The sequence below is a fragment of the Triturus cristatus genome, chromosome 4_2, assembly GCF_964204655.1.
Source record: "Triturus cristatus chromosome 4_2, aTriCri1.1, whole genome shotgun sequence".
In the NCBI taxonomy this organism is placed as follows: domain Eukaryota; kingdom Metazoa; phylum Chordata; class Amphibia; order Caudata; family Salamandridae; genus Triturus; species Triturus cristatus.
This window is the reverse complement of record NC_140586.1, coordinates 794,074,512-794,092,721: the sequence shown is the minus strand read 5'-3', so window position 1 is coordinate 794,092,721 and position 18,210 is coordinate 794,074,512. Positions and strand designations below refer to the sequence as shown.

General features: G+C 44.9%; 1 protein-coding gene across 1 annotated transcript in view; it reads left to right on the top strand.

Annotated features, from left to right (window-relative positions):
• Positions 1-18,210, top strand: part of LOC146835057 (vitamin D3 hydroxylase-associated protein-like) — a 568,587-nt gene that overhangs the window by 383,025 nt on the left and 167,352 nt on the right. The window contains exon 7 of the mRNA XM_085602723.1: positions 17,490-17,614. Coding sequence (XP_085458849.1) covers positions 17,490-17,614 — 125 coding nt within the window. The remainder of the gene's footprint in view (positions 1-17,489; positions 17,615-18,210) is intronic.

Sequence of the window (18,210 nt, the reverse complement as noted above, 5' to 3'; positions counted from 1 at the left end):
ACTCCTAGCGTTACTTTAGTTTTTGTAAGATCAAAAAGGATCCTACCAGTGCCTTTACTATCTTGTCGATTCCTGTTCGTTCATCCTTCGCTAGCCGATTCATTCTGGTGGACTCTTTCTTTCTCATCTCTGGGTCGTCTAACGTTATAGCCGACGTTGTGTTCAGCACAGGAGGCTCGGCCGGCGCGGAGGCCGTGAGGACCGAGGCCCCTGTACTGCTTTCGCTCGTGTTCGGGGGTTGTGGGTGTTGCACTACTGACTGGGAGGGTGCATATGGAGGGGGCATGTAAATGATCGGGGGACCTAACAGTAATTCATCATTCGTTCGCTGCTTGGAGGACAACTCAGGGTAGAGCAAAGAAGGGGTCCTAGCAGCGTACTGGCCTGAGGTTTCGGGCTCCTGTCTTAGTTTAGTTTCCCTTCTCTCCTTTATGTCTTCTTCTAACCTTCTAGCGGCAAGGTGAGCTGCCTTTCGTAATTCCTTTTCTGCTTTTACTTCTTCCCGTTGCGTTGCTTCTTTGCGCCACATGCCGATACTGTCAAGCATAGTAGGCGTCGTCTTATTGCTACGCAGAGCTACTTCTAGCGCTTCTATCTTATGGTCGTCGAAGGATCCCATCAGTGGCCACTGACTCTCGGGGTCCTTCTTTGTATATTTATGCCATAGCTTGGTATAAGCTACGGCGACTAGTCCATATTTAGTGAACATGTCTTTATTAGGGGTGCCCTCCAGTGGAGCCGGATGGTTCACGTCTAATAAGCGGTCCGGGCAGAACCAACTACCAATCAGTGGGGAGAAGATAGGCATGACGGGTTTCAACGGGGACAAAAGTCAGCACTACCTATCTTTTCACTGCTTGCAAAGACTAGACAGAATATCTCTATTCTTCGTTATTTGTAAGCAGAGAATACCTCCAAAGAACCAATATCGAACAACTAGTGTTCGGACAATCAATCAATCAATCAATCAATGGGAGATAAAGATAGGCATGACGGGTTTCAACGGGGACAAAATCAGCATTACCTACCCTTCACTATTTGCAAAGACTAGACAGAATATTCCTATTCTACGTTATTTGCAAACAGAGAATATCTCAAAAAGCACTATTCTCCAAAACAATCAATGTTCGGACAATCAATCAATGGGGAGATAAAGATAGGCACGACGGGTTTCAACAGGGACAAAAGTCTGCGTTACCTACCCTTCACTATCTGCAAAGGGAGAGAGAGAGAGTATTTCTACTCCTCCCCGTTTGTAGACAGCGAATATCTCAAAAAGAACAATCAATGAGCAATACTAGTATTTCCAAAGCTTTAAACAATCAATCAACTATTTCGCATTTTGTCGTGTATCACGACCTTACCCGGACCGCGTGGACAGTTTCTCGTCTTCCGCCTCCAGCGCCCGATCGTCCTCTACTCTCCGTATTTGCCGCGGCACTCCTGATGGTTCCCAGTCAGGACCGTAGATCACTCGAGAGAGGTCTGCTCGGAACCAGTGAAGTTCGGATGATCGGCTGCCAGACGAGGGTCTATTGGGCAGGAGCTCTCCCGATCGTTGCAGTCGTTCACTCTGTCGTCGGGACCTCTCCCACTGGATCCACGTGTCGCTGATGGGCCCCACGTTTGGGACGCCAATTGTTAAATGGTAGCGGCAGTTTCAGTCGATAATCTTTCAAGTATTTGCCCGGCGGTAATCGCCTCTCATACCACTCGATAATTTACCAATGAAAGAGGCAGGCGCCGGAGACTGGAAGGCAGGAAACAAAGTTTTATTCCGTCGGAGCAGAACACATCAGATCAGACAGCAAGGTATCGTCACGAGGTGCTCTAACCGCATCTCTGAGACCTGGTCTCTTATACACCGGTTTATTGCTTTATTACACATAGTACATTCTTGAGATTCTCTTGATGCATGAAAGAACATCCCCTGAAGCCCCGGCTCAGATCCGATCCCACACATAGTTACAGTAGAGGTTCCCACCCTACCCGCAGTGGGAGATGGCTATCGCGCAGCAGGGAATTCCGCTAATTCCCGGGGGTGTGTGCAACCGGCCGGGTCTCAGGGGGTAGGGGCTTTGATCTACTGTAATCCCTTTGATGCGGGGTGTTTCCCTTACAGTAGGGGCAATAAACTGCATCCGCAGGGCTAGGTGATGGCCTGGGACCAGTTCGGACAATGGGGTGCAGAGGAAGGGGTTATCAAAGGAGAGGCATGACCATGTATGGGATGTCGGTCGGATGTGGTTCCGTAGCAGGGTCGCGCAGAAGGAGAGGGTTTTTGGCCTATATGAGAGAGCGGGGGTGGCCGGCGCGCGGGGGATGCTCGCAGCGCCAGGGGAAAGCGCTGGCGATCGAGAATGAGCGGGGAGAGAGTGGGGTGCCTAAAATGGCGGCCGTGCATTCGCTGTGCGTGGCGCTGGGGAGAGGCAAGATGGCGCAGATAATGTTCAGTTTGCACGCTAAATTTCCACAAGTTTGCCTATAAGCCTATGTGCATTGCCTATAGAAATGAACAAAAAAGTTAGCATGGGGGTGGGCTCCTCGCACTGCCTATATTAAACAATAAAATAAATATGGTTGTTCGGAAGTGGGCTACCCATGCTTCTATATTACATATAATTAAGAAAATGGCAGCACTGGAGTGACGGGTATAGAAGTCAATATGAAATGTGTGGAGTAGCCATTTTGAAGGAAGTGGCCCAATTCAGGTCACTGGGGTCATTAATGACCACCTTTCAGCCTTCCATACAAATGAAGAGTCGGACAGACAGTAGAAAATACAAACCAATAATTATTTATTCAAAGTACACTCAGAATAGAGCCCAGTCTGCCCAGTCGCTCCGAGTGCTGCAGAGGGACTAACTTCAGCAAGCATTAAGATACATTACATACATTTAAAAACCAATAAAGGCACGCCCACTGTGGAATTTTCTAAGCAGATGCAGCAAAACAGTGAAATACAGAAAATAAGCTTTGATTCTGAGGCCGGGCATACACTATTGACTATTCAAGGTCGCTCTGCCCCTGCCCACCAATAGACAAGTGAGAGAAGGCCCCTATCTAGAGGGAAAGGTATGCGCTAATATGAACAGTGTATTTATTCGAGAAGCAAAACTAAGCCTTGGAGAAACACAACACAACAGATGCCTTTTCTCGGAAATAGCGAAGAATATGTTTCGATTATAACTCAAAATGGCGCAAACATAGAAAATGGCGCCGCAAATGCTAACATACATAGAACAATGCACAAACATTACTTTTCTATTCCAACTATTTAATGTTCACTGCTTCTGCCGGGGAAGCACCCCATAATGCCATGCCAGGGCTTTACATGGTTATTTTTGGTTGCCTCTGGTGCCCCAAAAATTGGCTTTGACACCACCTATCATGTTAATTAATGTTCTGGGGGGCTGCTGGAAGTGCAGAAGTCACCCAGCAACTTTAAAAAAGTGTGTTGTTAGACCTGCCAGTCTTAGGGTGGTCCTCCCCCAATTTCTTTGCCTTCATACTACATTTTTGCTGATTTCGTTTTTGCTGGCCTTAGGACTCGGCATTATTTACCACTGCTAACCAATACCTATTTGCATGTGCTCACTCCATAAAACATGGTAACATTTACTGATCCCCAATTGACATATTTAATTCACGTGTAAGTCCTTAGTAAAGGGGCCCTACATGTGCCCATGGCCTGTAAATTAAATGCTACCAGTGGGGCTACAGCACTTGATTGTGCCACCCACTTAAGTAGACCTTTTACCTTATCCCATTCCTGTTAAAGCAGAATGTGTGTGCAGTTTTTAACTGCCATTTCGACCAGGCAAAATAAAACTTTGGACAGACCCAAACCTTCCATTTAAATACGTATAGGTCACCCCTAGGGTAGGCCCTGGACAACCTAGAGGGCAGGGTTCAGTCTATTTAAACAGTAAAGCATGTAATTTTAAGTTTTATGAGTCCTAATAGTGAGCAAATTCTAAATTCATTTTTCACTACTGCAAAGCCTATCTCTCCCGTAGGATAACATTTGAGTTGCCTTTTTACATTTAATAAACTGTAATTTCCAAATGGGAACAGGTAACCAGTGCATGTTTGCTGTCCCTGGAACTGTAATGAAAAATCCTAACTTATGGTGAAGTCTGATTTTATTTTACAATTTTGAAAATGCCATTTTTAGAAAGTTGTTGCTTTCCTGCCTTAACCATTTAGTGCCTATAGCCTGTCCCTGGGTCACATAAGAGGGTGCAGTTGACAGTTGGTTTCTGTGTATATTCCTCCTAGACATCCACACGCTTAGGTGCACCTGGATGTGCCATCACTGGCAAGATGGGAGGGAGGAGCTGGGCACAGCCCCACTTGCACCTGAATCGGCTGTGTATTGCCTCCACACAAAGTGCTATAAACCCCCTGTACTTAGTCTGGATTCAGGACATTGAAGGCAGGATGCCAGGGGACTTCAACCGGAAATGTCTAGAAGCTTCTCCTCCCCTCAAAGGCACAACTGGATGTAAATTAAGCCTGGGCAAAGCACTATGCTACGCTCGCGTAGTTTGCGAAGTTTGCGCTACTTCGCACTACGCGAATTGCACGTAGCACAGTGCAAACATGTGTAGCGTAGCATTGCGTAGTGCAGCGGTCATTTTTTGCTTGCTCGCGGTCCTCAATATCAAGTTGGCGACCGCGAGCAAGCAAAATGACATCCCAGCGAGACTTTTTCCTTGTTCGCGATCAGCAACATCAAGTTGCCGATCGCGAGCATGGAAAATGAACATCCCGGCGAGATTCTCAACGCGAGGAGGTCATATTTCTCATTGCGAGTGGTCGCGTATGCTCGCGACCACTCGCGATGAGAAACTACCAGTCCGCGTTGAGAAATCTGCTGCTCGAGTAAAAATCTACTCGAGCAGCAGAAAACTACAGCTCGCACTGTGCAAGATGCCGTTTTCAATGATTGCACAGTGCCGGATGCTTGTCCGCACTGTGCAATCATTGAAAACGACATCTTGCACAGTGCGGACAGGGTACTACGCAGTTCGCGAAGTGCTACGCGTAGCTCACGTAGTGCGAAGTGCAACTTCGCGAACTACGCCCAGGGTTAATGTACATACTGGACCTCAGATACAAACTCTTCAGTACACGTCTGGACCTGTGGATACTCTGCCAGGAAGAAGGACTATTGTGCTGTTGAAGGACTGCCACTCTGATGGAATGCTGTCCTGCTGGACTGCTGTCCTGCTGGACTACTTCCTTGTGCTGTTGCCTTGTTGATGTGACTGGCAACCCTTTTGCTTGGGTGAGCAGGACAGGACCTGCATCTCTAGAAACCAGAGCCTCAGAGTGACTCAAAGGCTACTTGGCTGGCCTTCTGACTTTAGTCTAAAGGGGCAGAAGGCTCGAGCAACTTTTACCCAGCATCTTGTTTCTGCCATCTGTGAGTCTACCCTGCGAAGTGGTGCCACCCTGGAGCATTCAAAGTGCATCTAGGGTGCTCTGCTGGTATCTGTGCGTCCAACGGAACCAACCCACCTCCTCTGCTGAGCCACACAACCCCAAGCAGAATTGAAGCATCGCTGCTGCAGTGTAGATTGGACCAGTCGCAGAGATTTACATATCACTGCAGCCCATCACTGCATTGGAACTGCCGCTACACAATGCATCCTCTGTGCAGGCCCTTGTATGCCTCTTTGATGGGAGCCTCGAAAATGACCTCGCACTCCGCATTGCAGCCTCGCAGCTCCTCGTATCTGATGCTTTGCTCTGACTGCGCAGCACATCCTCAACTCTGGACTTTTCATCACAAGCCCTGGTCAACTGGATCCTCAATGACGATGCAGGGCCTTGCACAACAGAAGATGCAGAACCTTATACCTTAGCCTTGCCACATCTCGGAATGGACGCATCTCTTCGGCTGCACAACGCATCTTTGACAGGTGTTCGAAAAGGGTATGAGAGGCAATACATATACAGTGTAAATCATACAGTATATTCAAAAAGAGAAATAAGGAATTCCATGTTGTTGTGTCTTGTCTTAAGGTATCTTTATTGAAGATGCACTCAGTTCTCATATGCAGACAGCCAACGCGTTTCGCCCAGTCATGGGCTTCTTCAGGGCTGTAATACCATACAATATATACATATATTTAAAATCCAAACATATGTCCTAGTAATGTGCAGTGCAGGATAAGTGGTGACTTGTATTCACAGTGCCGAGGGTAGGAAAACACAGGGTGAGGTGTGGGGCAAGAAAGGAAAACATGGTGAGGGAGGAGAGTACTTCCAAGGAGAAGTAAAAAGACCACTGTTGTGGATAGTACCGGAGGGCAGGGAATCAATAGTGCTTTCAAGTGTTCTCATCATGCGGGGGAAGGTACCGCTAGAATGCCAAATCGTAGAAGGGTGAAAATGGTGAGCGTGGTAAATAAAAGTACGCTTACCGATAGCATAAAATAGTCAGTTCGTCATGTAATTAAAATCTGGTCCCAACTCTAATCTCATTCGCGTCGGGATTTAGGATGTATAGGGATTTGACCTAGACAATCAAGGGAAAATATCAATCAGTGAAATTCCCATCTATGTGGAAAGCAGGATGAATAGTGCGTGTTATAGTCCTACTAACCTCACAGGTAAGAGGCAAAGGTGGTCCAAATAGAAATGAGAAATCCAATATCAGCCTCTTTGTGGCTATTCCATAGTTGAGGTAATCACGATCTATTGGGGAAATAACTAGAATAAGTACATGAAAAGCGGGCCCTAAGCAAATCATTGTAAAGCATTGCAAGTTAACAGAAAAATGATCTCTTCAATACGGCTGAAAACAGTCCATGTCCGGTGACATTGGGCTCAAACAACCGTAACAATAAATATGTTCTATCAGTAGTCTAAGTGGAACACGCTAGATATGACCCAGTTCTGAAATGGATTATAAGCACCGGGAGGTAGCAAGAGTTAATATAATGCGTCCTATGTTAACCCATAATGGCGCAGCAGAGAAAGGTGTACTAAGTTCTAATCCCGTGGTAGCCACAGTTCACCCATGAGACATAAACTATTTACAAGTATGTGTTTACAGTAGTGCTAAGGTAGTGAATGGCCCAACGCCTACTCGTATTTAACGATAAAAGCTCATCTCGTGGCTAGAGCGGTTAGACAGATGAGCCCATGTTGTATGCGCTTAATGCAAGTTAATGTTCAGCTTAGCGCTGATGATGTGAGACGAAAGTGCCCCCGTGTGTTATCAACCTTGTCCCCACTAGCGTTATTAAATGAGAGCTCGCCTCATGGTGGAGCAATTGAAAATAAGCCCACTAAGCACAAGCTTACTAAAATAGGGTAATCAAAAGCGCTAAGTCAGGAAAAGGAAAAAGGTGACTGCCCCCGTGTGTTGCCATTCTGGAGCCTGCTCACGTTTTACAACAAAGGCTCGTCTCATGGTTGGAGCATTTAAAAATGAGCCTAACTGTTTCTTCTTGTAAAGGGGAATTTTAAGACAAAGGCTCGTCTTGTGGTTGAGCAGTCAAAAAATTTGCTCAACTGTCTCCTCGTTAAAAAAAGGAATTCTGAAGTGAGTTAAAAACAGTGCAGCTAGAGCCCGGTAGGGTGAATTACCTAAACACCAATATCGGTTGGAACGGCAAATTAAATAATAGGACCCAGGTATACCAAAAGCAAGGGGGCTAGTAACATTCACCCCTGCCGCGGGTACGTCTGTTAGTCAATTGCTTACTTGAAAGAAGAGCTCCATGTATTAGCCGTGTCCGGGCGCTGTCTCGTCCCGGCAGGAAAAAGTAGTAATAAAGAGTCATGCCGGGTCCCGTCTAAGTAAGGCACCCGAACAGTGTTTCCGGGTCGGAAGCTGCTTCCGGTTTAATGACTAGAATGGCAACCTAATTATATGGCCGCCATGTTCCTAGTCTCAATTGCAAGGAGCTAGATGGGAATAAAAGGAGTTCAATCCATCAAAGTGTATGTCGTATAATCAAGCCAAAGTGTGGAATCTCATAGAAATCACATCCAAAAGTGCTTGAATAGTTCATTTCAAAACCTAACTAAATTCAGCCCTGTCCCAGTTGACAGCGCATCTGTTGGAGGCGAACCGGATTCCAACAATATGACTGGTATCTTTGCAGCACTATGAAAACCAGGATTTAAGGTACTTTGTTCAGCGAACCTAACAGGGTCCCTATAGCTGGCCCGTGCTCCATCTCGCTCAAGTATGTGTGTATGTGTGAGCACACACACCTGTATAAAGGGACATTATAGTTATGTAAAGTAATAATATCTAACTTTACTACAAAAAAAAGAGGAATTACACCTCAATGAATCAAAGGTTACAATAACATTACAGTTAGGTGAAAATATCAGTTATAACATCACATGTTAAATGCAAATAAACACTGAAATTCACCAGTTATTGTTTAATGAGATGACTATAACTTGCGCCCCCATGTCCTGGTCACGACAGTACCGGATTTCAGATAGGAAATTAATGGCACAGGATCACGTAAATCATAAATTATCATTGACAGACATAGGTTCCCTTAGGTAAGCCAAAAAAGTCCTTCTACACACAGCCTTTCCCTTTTCTCAACACTTTGTGGAAATCTATGGTTCTCGTACATGGCTGCTCCAGATGGAATAAAGTTCCAGCTGAGCTTTGTACCCTTAGCCTGCACGGCTTTTCTGAAAAAAATGACAACCTGGTTGTTCGGGCATGTCTAAGATGTAGTTAACTGTTGGTGCTCTTTTTCTTAGCATCTGGAGCAGTTGGGTGGTCTATAAAACTCATTCATGCATTCCTTCTTTCACAGAATGTAGACAAATAAAGGGGTATGACTCCCTCTCATCCATAAAAGAATAAGAAGCAATAAGCCATTTAGGAGTCAACTTATATTTTCTGGGAACAGTAACTGACAAACCTCATTTGTATCAGTTTCAGTAAATATTAATTATGGATTTACCTCACTAACCGATCAGAATGCTGTATAAGGGTAAGGCTAAGGTTGAGGGTGAGAGTGTGTGTGTTTTTATCAAAACTAACCCTGGGCCATGAACTCCGCTCCGTTTGCGGAGTTTTCCACATTCCACGTTACGCAGAGCTCACAGAGTGTTTTCCTTGCTTGTCAACATCAAGTTGGCAAGCGCGACCGAGGAAACCCCTCCTCCCGTAAAGATTTTTCCTTGTTCGCGATCATCCACGCCAAGTTGACAAGCATGGAAAATCCACCTCCCAGTGACATTTCTTACCGCGGGCGCTTGGATTTCTCATCGCAGGTGGTCACGTATGTGACCGCTGGCGTTGAGAAACCATCCATTCGCGTTGAGAAAGCTGCCACTCAAGTAAAACATCTAGTCATGCAGCAGAAAGGAAGCAAGTATCTAACACACTCTGCAGCTTGTGGTGCTCCACGTAGTGCAGCAGAGTTATTTTGCACTTCACTGAACTCCGCGAACTCCACCCAGGCTTAATCAAAATGATAAAGTAAATATTCACTCCATCCTTAAAGTCCACCCTTTGATTATAGTGTGAAGTGAATTAAGAGGTGAGTGTTATTTATAAAGCAGGAATGAAGTGAGGAGTACAAAAAGATTTAGGATCAAGATGTAAAGATATCCTTAATTTTTAGATAGATGACAAGTGTGATGGCCATTAAACAATAAAAAAGGAATGCAGATCTACTTTGTTTAAAAGTACTGATCTCAAAACAGTGATCTTCACTATGAAGGGGAGCAAATTGTTCGAAAACAATTTGTGATTCTGTATAGAGCACAGAACGATTAATTTGTGCAGCAGGTTCCCAATCCCATTTGATAGAAATATGAAAGGATCACTGAGAAAAAAGTGAGGACTGCAATGCTTGAATCAATCCTAGTCACTGGTACTTTACTCTGGGCCACATACCAGTCTGTATAATTCCCTTGCTGTGACACTTTAGGCAGGGATCAATCTAATGCAAATGAACCTTGGTCTGTCCAGCTTGAACTGGCAAGTCTAGCCCCCTTTGAACAGAATCAAATGCATCCTTCTATAAAAGTGTTGTCCTTGTTAATCCAAACTAATATTTTTGTTCAAATCTTTTCTCAGTTAATCAATTATGTCTCTTAGTCCAAGACATGAGCTAGTCTGTTAGCTTCTTCCCTTTTCACTAACAAATATCCATATCAGTCCAATTCAAAGCTATTATTATATTCAACGCCAAGGTGTCCATAGTTTATTATTCCGTATGTTTCTGAATGATCTACAGAGTTGTTGCTAATAAAGGAAATAACAGAGAAGCACAAGGTGGTATGGAGATATCACTTCTGGGAGGACTAAAATCGATGGAGAATTTAATTCAATCAATCAACCAGGGAATGTATAGAGCACACTACTCACCCATGAGGGTCTCAAGGCGCTGGGGGAGGGGTGATTCGGGCAGCTCCGGTCGTTCGAAATGCCAGGTCTTAAGGCTCTTTCTGAATGCTTGCAGTGTGGGGCTTCGTCTGATGCGGAGGGGGAGTTCGTTCCGGGTCTTGGCCGCGTTGTAGGAGAAGGATCTGCCTCCTGTTCTGGCTATGTGGATGCCGGAGATTTCGACCAAGACCTGGTCAGCGGGGGGAGACTCTTCTGTGGCCTGAATTGCAGAGCGCCCCTACCTGGGAACACTCGTTGGGAGAAACCGGGCTGCTGGACTGTCCTGTGTGCTGGATGCTTTCCCTGCCGCTGCCGTTGGTGCTCGCAGCGGTCGCCGAGCGGAGGGAAAGTACTACGATTCCCAGAATTCCCGCCAGTGGTACTGCCCCCACACACTCCCACTTCCGCGACCGGAGGCGCCAAATACGGAAGGCTCCCTCGGTGGAGCGGGAGACTCTTCTGTGGCCTGAATTGCAGAGCGCCCCTACCTGGGAACCATCGTTGGGAGAAACCGGGCTGCTGGACTGTCGTGTGTGCTGGACGCTTTCCCTCCCGCTGCCGCTGCCGTTGGTGCTCGCAGCGGTCGCTGAGCGGAGGGAAAGTACTACGATTCCCAGAATTCCCACCAGTGGTACCGCCCCCACACACTCCCACTTCCGCGACCGGAGGCGCCAAATACGGAAAGCTTCCTCTGCGTCGCGGGACGCGCACGGGCGGCGTCGGGCTAAGCCCGGGCAAAGGGCGGGCCATCTGTGGCTGTCCGGGGCTGTCCGAGGCTGGGCTGGGACACTCCATTGTCATTCTGAGGAGGCTTCGCAAAGCTACTCAAGGTACTGTTTCATCATTGCAGAACTGTAAATGACTCACCCGTGGTCTTTCGTCTAGCGTGCCCTTTGGAAATACACTGTAAGGGATTACTTTGATCCAGTTACGTTGTGTTACTTTATTTTTTTTAATGCGTAAATATAATGGCTGCAAAAGTATTAACTCGCGCTGCGAAATTGACCGATAAGAGCCAGCCGAACTTGAAACCTATGAGCAACCCCAAAGGAAACCCCCCACAAGGACCTGCGCAGCAGACTGCAATCGACAGAATGTTGCTCAAGGCTATTGGCGATGTCTCCAATGAAATCGAACGTACTGAAGGCCGCCTCTCACTAACCCCTCAACTTTATTATTATCGCCTGACATTATTTTGATTCATGATTCGCCCCTGGACTCTCTGTTGACAATTGTTTCCCCCACACAGATAACTCCTATTAGGGATCCAGAGGTAATTGGTAAAGGGGCCAAGACACGAGCTCCCAAGAAAAAGGCAACTAACAAGAAGCAACCCCAGTACAAGAAGGCTAGGTCTTGCTTGACCCACAACCATCTAGGTGCTGTAGCCGTAGAAGATAGTACTGAACAAATAGCCGATACACAGGTACCACCTGGGTGGGTGTCCCATATTATTTGCAACCTACAGCTACATTTTGAGCAGCTCATTGACGCCCAGACAAAACTAATTTTGAGCAGGTTAGACAAAGTCGTCTCTTTGGTAAAGTCTAGAGGAGGAGCGTTAGGCAACACGCCCTCACCTCTATTGACTAATAATTCAGCCATTGAGCCATCAAGCAAAAACCCATTGACTGCACAAAAAACTAAAGCCATGGAGGAAAAGCAGCCCAACATAAATACGTCTACCATCCCATTAGATAATTCCGCAGCAGGGCCCTCTAGTGCTATTATAAGACCACCTTTACCACTAATTTCAAACGACTCACACAGTGATGGAATACACACAGCCCCCCCCCCCCCTGGTTACAGCCCCTGCAAATTTCCCTTCATCACAGATTCCGCTGGGTTCGTCCCAACCGAGAAGAACACCCTCTATCAAGCCTGTCAACAATGGCCCTTGTATAAATTTACCCCCAGAGGCGGCCCCATATGTCATCATGCTCACGGGGGTAACAGAACTTAAATCTGGCTACACAGAATCTCATGATGAGCTCAAAAACAAGGTTACGCACTGGCTGAACAAGTATAGGCCATTGCCAAGGGACGCACAAGGGGAAATCTTGCATGTGAGAAGGGTAAGGTGGTTAGGGAACAGGCAAAAGAACGTTGCAGGGGATTGTGTGGTGATATATTTGAGAGATTATAGGATAGTAGATCACATACTGAGCTGGGGCCCGGATGTTTACAGTAGTAATATTAATTCTTTACCTCTGGGGTCCTTTAACACTAATGGAAGAAATATATTGGGTGGACACTGGGCCCATCAGGATTCAGTTGAGCGTTTTTGGGATGACAAGGATTCCCATGTATCAAAACCATCTGCATTTCTGGGGAACCAAAGTAGTTTAGTTTTGAGAAACAGGTTTGATCCCCTCGCCCCTTTGGAGGAGGTGGACTGACTGCAAGGGACGAAAGATTACGTTGTGCAAACCCTTGCAGCATCAGACACTGACCAAACTGTCTACACAACTATGATTCTTAACCATCCTAATACGAGCAAGATCGGCACTCACCACCCAACTTGGGGGAGGGCCCCCGACAATACTACCGTAACTGAATGCATAACAGGAAATACGTCAGGTAGCACGGTACTCATACAGGATAAGGTTGCCGAGGCAGTAGCCCATATGTCCTCACAATCTCAGCAATCACAAGTCGCTGAGACTATTTCTGCAATCAATATAGATGTAAGTTTGGGAGTATCTGATCATATTATTTATAACAACTCTGGCCCAATAGGGAGCCAATTGCAAGATGGGATCAATATGGTCTCCTGGAACATAGCTGGGCTGTCCTCGAAGTTTAATAACCAAGAGTGGAGGCAATACATCTCTAGATATCATGTAATCTGCTTGCAGGAAACCTGGGTGGTGGACAATAATCCCTTCCATTTAGCAGGGTATAAATGTTTTTTGTCCCCGCTCAGAAATTGGCCCCGGGTAGAGCAATGGGAGGTCTGATTACCTATGTGAACTTACAGCTAGAAGGAGCATGGACTGTTCTAAATTGGAACTCACCCAATATTCAAGTTATTAGGCTTCACACAAGTAAACTCAATATCAATTTGATTAACGTTTACAATACCATGGCGGGGAGTGGGAAGGGGCATATAATATATGACCTCGATGGATGTATGACCCGGGAACTGGAACAAAGGAAGACAGCTGCAGCTGTGTGGTCTTGATGGGCGATTTAAACTGCCATCTTTGCCCTAACTTAAGTTTGCTGGAGGACGTCTGGTCTGGCTGCAGACTGGCCAAAGGGCCGCATTTTGAACATACCTGTGAAGGGTCGGAACTAGAAAGGGTCCTGAATATTTCTGCGTTAAGGCATACTTTAGACTTGGTGGGTTTTAGAGATAGCTGTGAAGCCATTCCAACCTTTAAGGGAAGCGGAAATTGCTCCATTATAGATTATATAGTGGTGTCTCATTTATTCCTGGATTGGATAATTGAGGCAGACATTGAATCGAGCATATTCAGTAATCATAACCCACTAATACTAAAGATTAAGAATTGGGCCTCCCGCAATGCGAAGATAGTGCACAAGGCAAATAACATAGTGAGGATGACTGATCAAGGGAGACGCCTCAGATGGGCAAAAGTGGACGGGGATGCCTTTTATAGAACCTTAATAGAGAGAGGTAAAGAAACAATTGGGATATGCTTAGATCCTTCAATGGAGGGACCTGCTGTAGTCAAAGCTTTTGAGTCCATGGCTTATCTTATTGATGGTTTATTAAAATCTAATTCCAAAGTGGTAGTTAAATCCTCTCCTAGTTGGTTTAATAAAGACTGCTCTCGGGCCCATAAAGAATTAAAAACATGTCTAAAGACAGTTCCCAGAGATAAGACACGCATTGCACAATGCAGGATTGCTTATAAAAAAGCAATCAAACAAAGGAAACTGGTACTTCAACTACAGGTATGGGGAGATTTAAGGGATGCAGCAGATAGAAGAGATTCGAGTGCATTCTGGAAAATAATAAATAAACCCTGCTTCCAGGATACTGCTGCCCCAGTAATTGGTACGACTATTCTTCCAGAGCAATGGTCTGATCATTTTGAATTGTTGTATAATCACTCAATCAAGAACCCTAGGGATAATGAGAGATCCTGTCCATGGGTGTCCAAAATTGAATTTACATTAGAGGAGATGGTAGTGGCCATTCAAGGGTTGACACACAATAAAGCTCCTGGTCCGGATGGAATTTCGCCAGACCTTTATTTAAGCAAGGTTGATCTCTGGGCCCCGATCCTAACTAGGGTAATAAATAAAGCAATTGCTACAGGTATGCCATGATCTTGGTCGGAGGCTATAATAGTCCCAATTTATAAAAAAGGGAAAAAGGATGACCCACAGTGCTACCGACCCATTTCCTTAATCGATGTGACGGCTAAGGTTTTGGGCCGAGTAGTCCTAAATCGCCTATTAGATTGGGCTGAAGAACACCAAATAATCTCGGACCTGCAATATGCGTTCGGGACCGGAAAATCAACTACAGATCAGTGTCTGAACCTTTACTTATTAGTGGCTAAATACACCATAGCATGCGATCAGGCTGTATATTTGGGGTTCATGGACCTCTCGGCCGCTTTTGACCATGTTAACAGCGAAAAGCTCTGGGATCTGATGATCAGATTAGGGGTAGACAAGGGCCTAGTTGAAATCCTAAGAGCTCTCCATTGGAACACCTCTGCTAAAGTGCGTTTCAACATGGATGGTGACACTACGGCTCCTTTCCCCTGTACTAGCGTGAGACAGGGATGTATTTTGGCCCGTTCCTGTTCTCGTTGTATATAAATGAGTTCGAACAAGCATTATGCAAACTGAACGTAGATACCCCTAGAATAGGTTTACGACCTGTACCCGTGTTGTTGTACGCTGATGATGCGGTACTTTTAGCTCGTACACCAAGAAGTCTTCAGAGTTTAATAGATGGGTTCGTGAGTTTTATGGCCAGTTTAGAGCTATCGGCCAACCTAACTAAATCCTATGTATTGTTGGCCGGATCTAAACCTTGTAAAAAGTTGTAATACAAAATAGGTACACATAAAATGGAACAGGTTAAGACCTTCTCTTATCTGGGATTACTTTTTGATGGGCTTTTAAATTTTAAATTTTTAATTGAAGAACGGAGCTCAAAATTAGTGGGATCCATTGGGACCATAATGAGCTTCGGGCGTAGGTTGGGCAGGTGGTCCCCAGAACAGGTCATGCATTTATATGGCTCAATCTGCTGCCCCAAAGCAATGTATGGGGCGGAGGTCTGGGGCTTTACATGTACTCAACAATTACAGATTGAAGAGAATACATTTTTAAGAAAGATTCTCCAAACCTCCCAAAGTACACCGGCCTACATTACCCATGCTGAACTGGGAAGGGCACATATGGAGGACCTGATTAAGGTCAGACCTATTATGGCCTGGCTAAAAATCTGGTCTAACTCAGAGGCAGGTTTGAGCAGACAAATAATTAGAGATTGCATGGATAGAGAGAAGGGAATGAGCATACCATGGCTGAACTACGTAAGGACTGTCCTGGAGGGATTAGGTTGTAAGGACCTCTTCTCTAATCCCATTATGATAACTCCAGAGGACAGACTTAGAACACAAAGAAGTTTTTATACAAAGCAAGCTGCACGGAGAGCGGCTACTGAGGAAAGTAAGCTCACGGTGCGTGCTCATAGCATGGTATAGACACTAGAAGGTATGGAACCGTACCTTGCCCTTATGTATAATGCACAGGGTAGGTTTTTAATTACCCATTTTAGGCTTAATCTTTTACACCACCTGCTGGCTGACCCATTTGGTTTTACTGTTAGAATTGAGCAGAAGGGTACCTGCAGCTGCGACAATAAGTCTCCGCAGGATACCCTTCATTTTGTTTTATTATGCCCTTTTTACTCGGTACCTAGGCGTAGTTTTTTAGTAAGGATCTTGAAACAAATGAAGTTTAGACATGCCAAGGTCGCTCTTTTATATCTACAAAGGTCTGAAAACCCATTAACACTAGCTTGTATTATGAATTTTATTAAAGGTGCAATTAGACTGAGGAACACCAGGGGCGAACATTTAATGAACTGTTGATAAATGTAATTGTGGGACTGTAAATGTAATAAGAATGTACTGAAATGATGTTTTCTCTTAATGTATTACTGTACTTTTTATGATATTTTTTAAATATCGAATAAAGGATATTGATGATGATGATGATGACCTGGTCAGCGGAGCGGAGGTTTCTCTTGGGGGTGTTGAAGGAGATTCATTTTTAGAGGTATTGGGGTCTGGTATTGTGGAGGGCTTAGTAGGAGTGTGTGAGTAGATTGAAGCTCACTCTTTTTTCGATGGGGAGCCAGTGGACGTCTCGTAGGTGCTGGGTGATGTGGTCTCATCCTGGGATGCTGAGGACGAGTCTGGTTGCGGCGTTCTGGATGGTCTGGAGTTTGTGGAGTAAAGATGTGTTGATTCTGGTGTAGAGGGCTTACCTGTAGTCCAGCCTGCTGGTGATGAGTGCATGGATGTCGGTCTTCCTGGATTCGGGGGGATATGATTGGAGGTTTTGTATGCGGATGGTGAAAGTCTTCTTCTTGCTCAGGATCTCAAGAAAATTAGAAACATTTGCATTAAATAAAAATGCTGCATTGACCAATAATATGGGTAGTTTCCAGAAATTGGCACTGTCAGTAAATCATTGGAGCCGGAACCTATCCCAAGCTGTACATTTTTTTACCACAATAATTTAACTGTTACGTCCTTTATAAATGCTTTTTTCTCTTGGATTGTTATGGGAGAAATAGATTAAGATTTTTTAAATCTTAGCTTTCTGCAGCTAGAAATAGTATAATGGATCAAACAAAAGTATGTTTTACCCGAGGTCCTCTATGTGTATGTCCTTTATTGTTTAATATTTTTTGGGGAAATACCTGAAATTAGGTGAAAATTTGAGGCACAAAGATAGAGGATCACACACCACATCAGCATGAATAAATGTTCATTTTTGTGGCTGATTTGCTGTAACTCTATTAGGATAAACAGCCTTATTCATGATTGATCATTATGCCAATAAATAAATGCATTTTTCCATCCGTAAATTTTAGTACCTACAGTGATTGGCCCCATGGCAAGAGACGTCGACAGCTTGGTCCTGTGCATGAGAGCCCTTCTCTGTGATGAAATGTTCCGCCTGGACCCAACCGTGCCACCAATTCCCTTCAATGAGGAGGTAAAGAGAATGATGCGTCTAGTTATGCAGACTCAGAAACTTTAAAGACTGAATAATTTGCTTCTTCATCTGTACTTGTGTCCAAATAGTGCTGCTGTCATTGAAAGAAGAGGAAGAAAATGAATTGAAGATTTCTGCCCTGTCATTTACAATTGTATGGATTGTAGGAATGGAGGTATAATGTTGGTGACTAGGCTGGTTAAAGAGGTGCAAAGAATAACATTAATGGTAGTGTGTCAATGTTAGCATTTAAACTCTGATGGTGATGAGTGAAGATGATTGTTGGACCAAGTCCAGCTGCAGGACATTAACAAATATCCAGAGACAGTTTTAAATGTCTTAAGAGGACATGTTTCAGGCTAACAGTGTACTGGTGAATTTATATAATTGCACCTCTCGTATGACGGATCTGTGAATAGGGTATGAAGTGGATAGGTAATACTAAATATTTTAATCAATGTATTCTATCTTTCATCTGGATGGTGGAATGCCCTTCTCCATGGCGTCTTCTCCAGGGCCTGAAGAAATATGACTACATCTAGCCCATTCTGATAGAACTCCATTTGCTCCCCTTTCCATCCCACAACAGTGTCAAA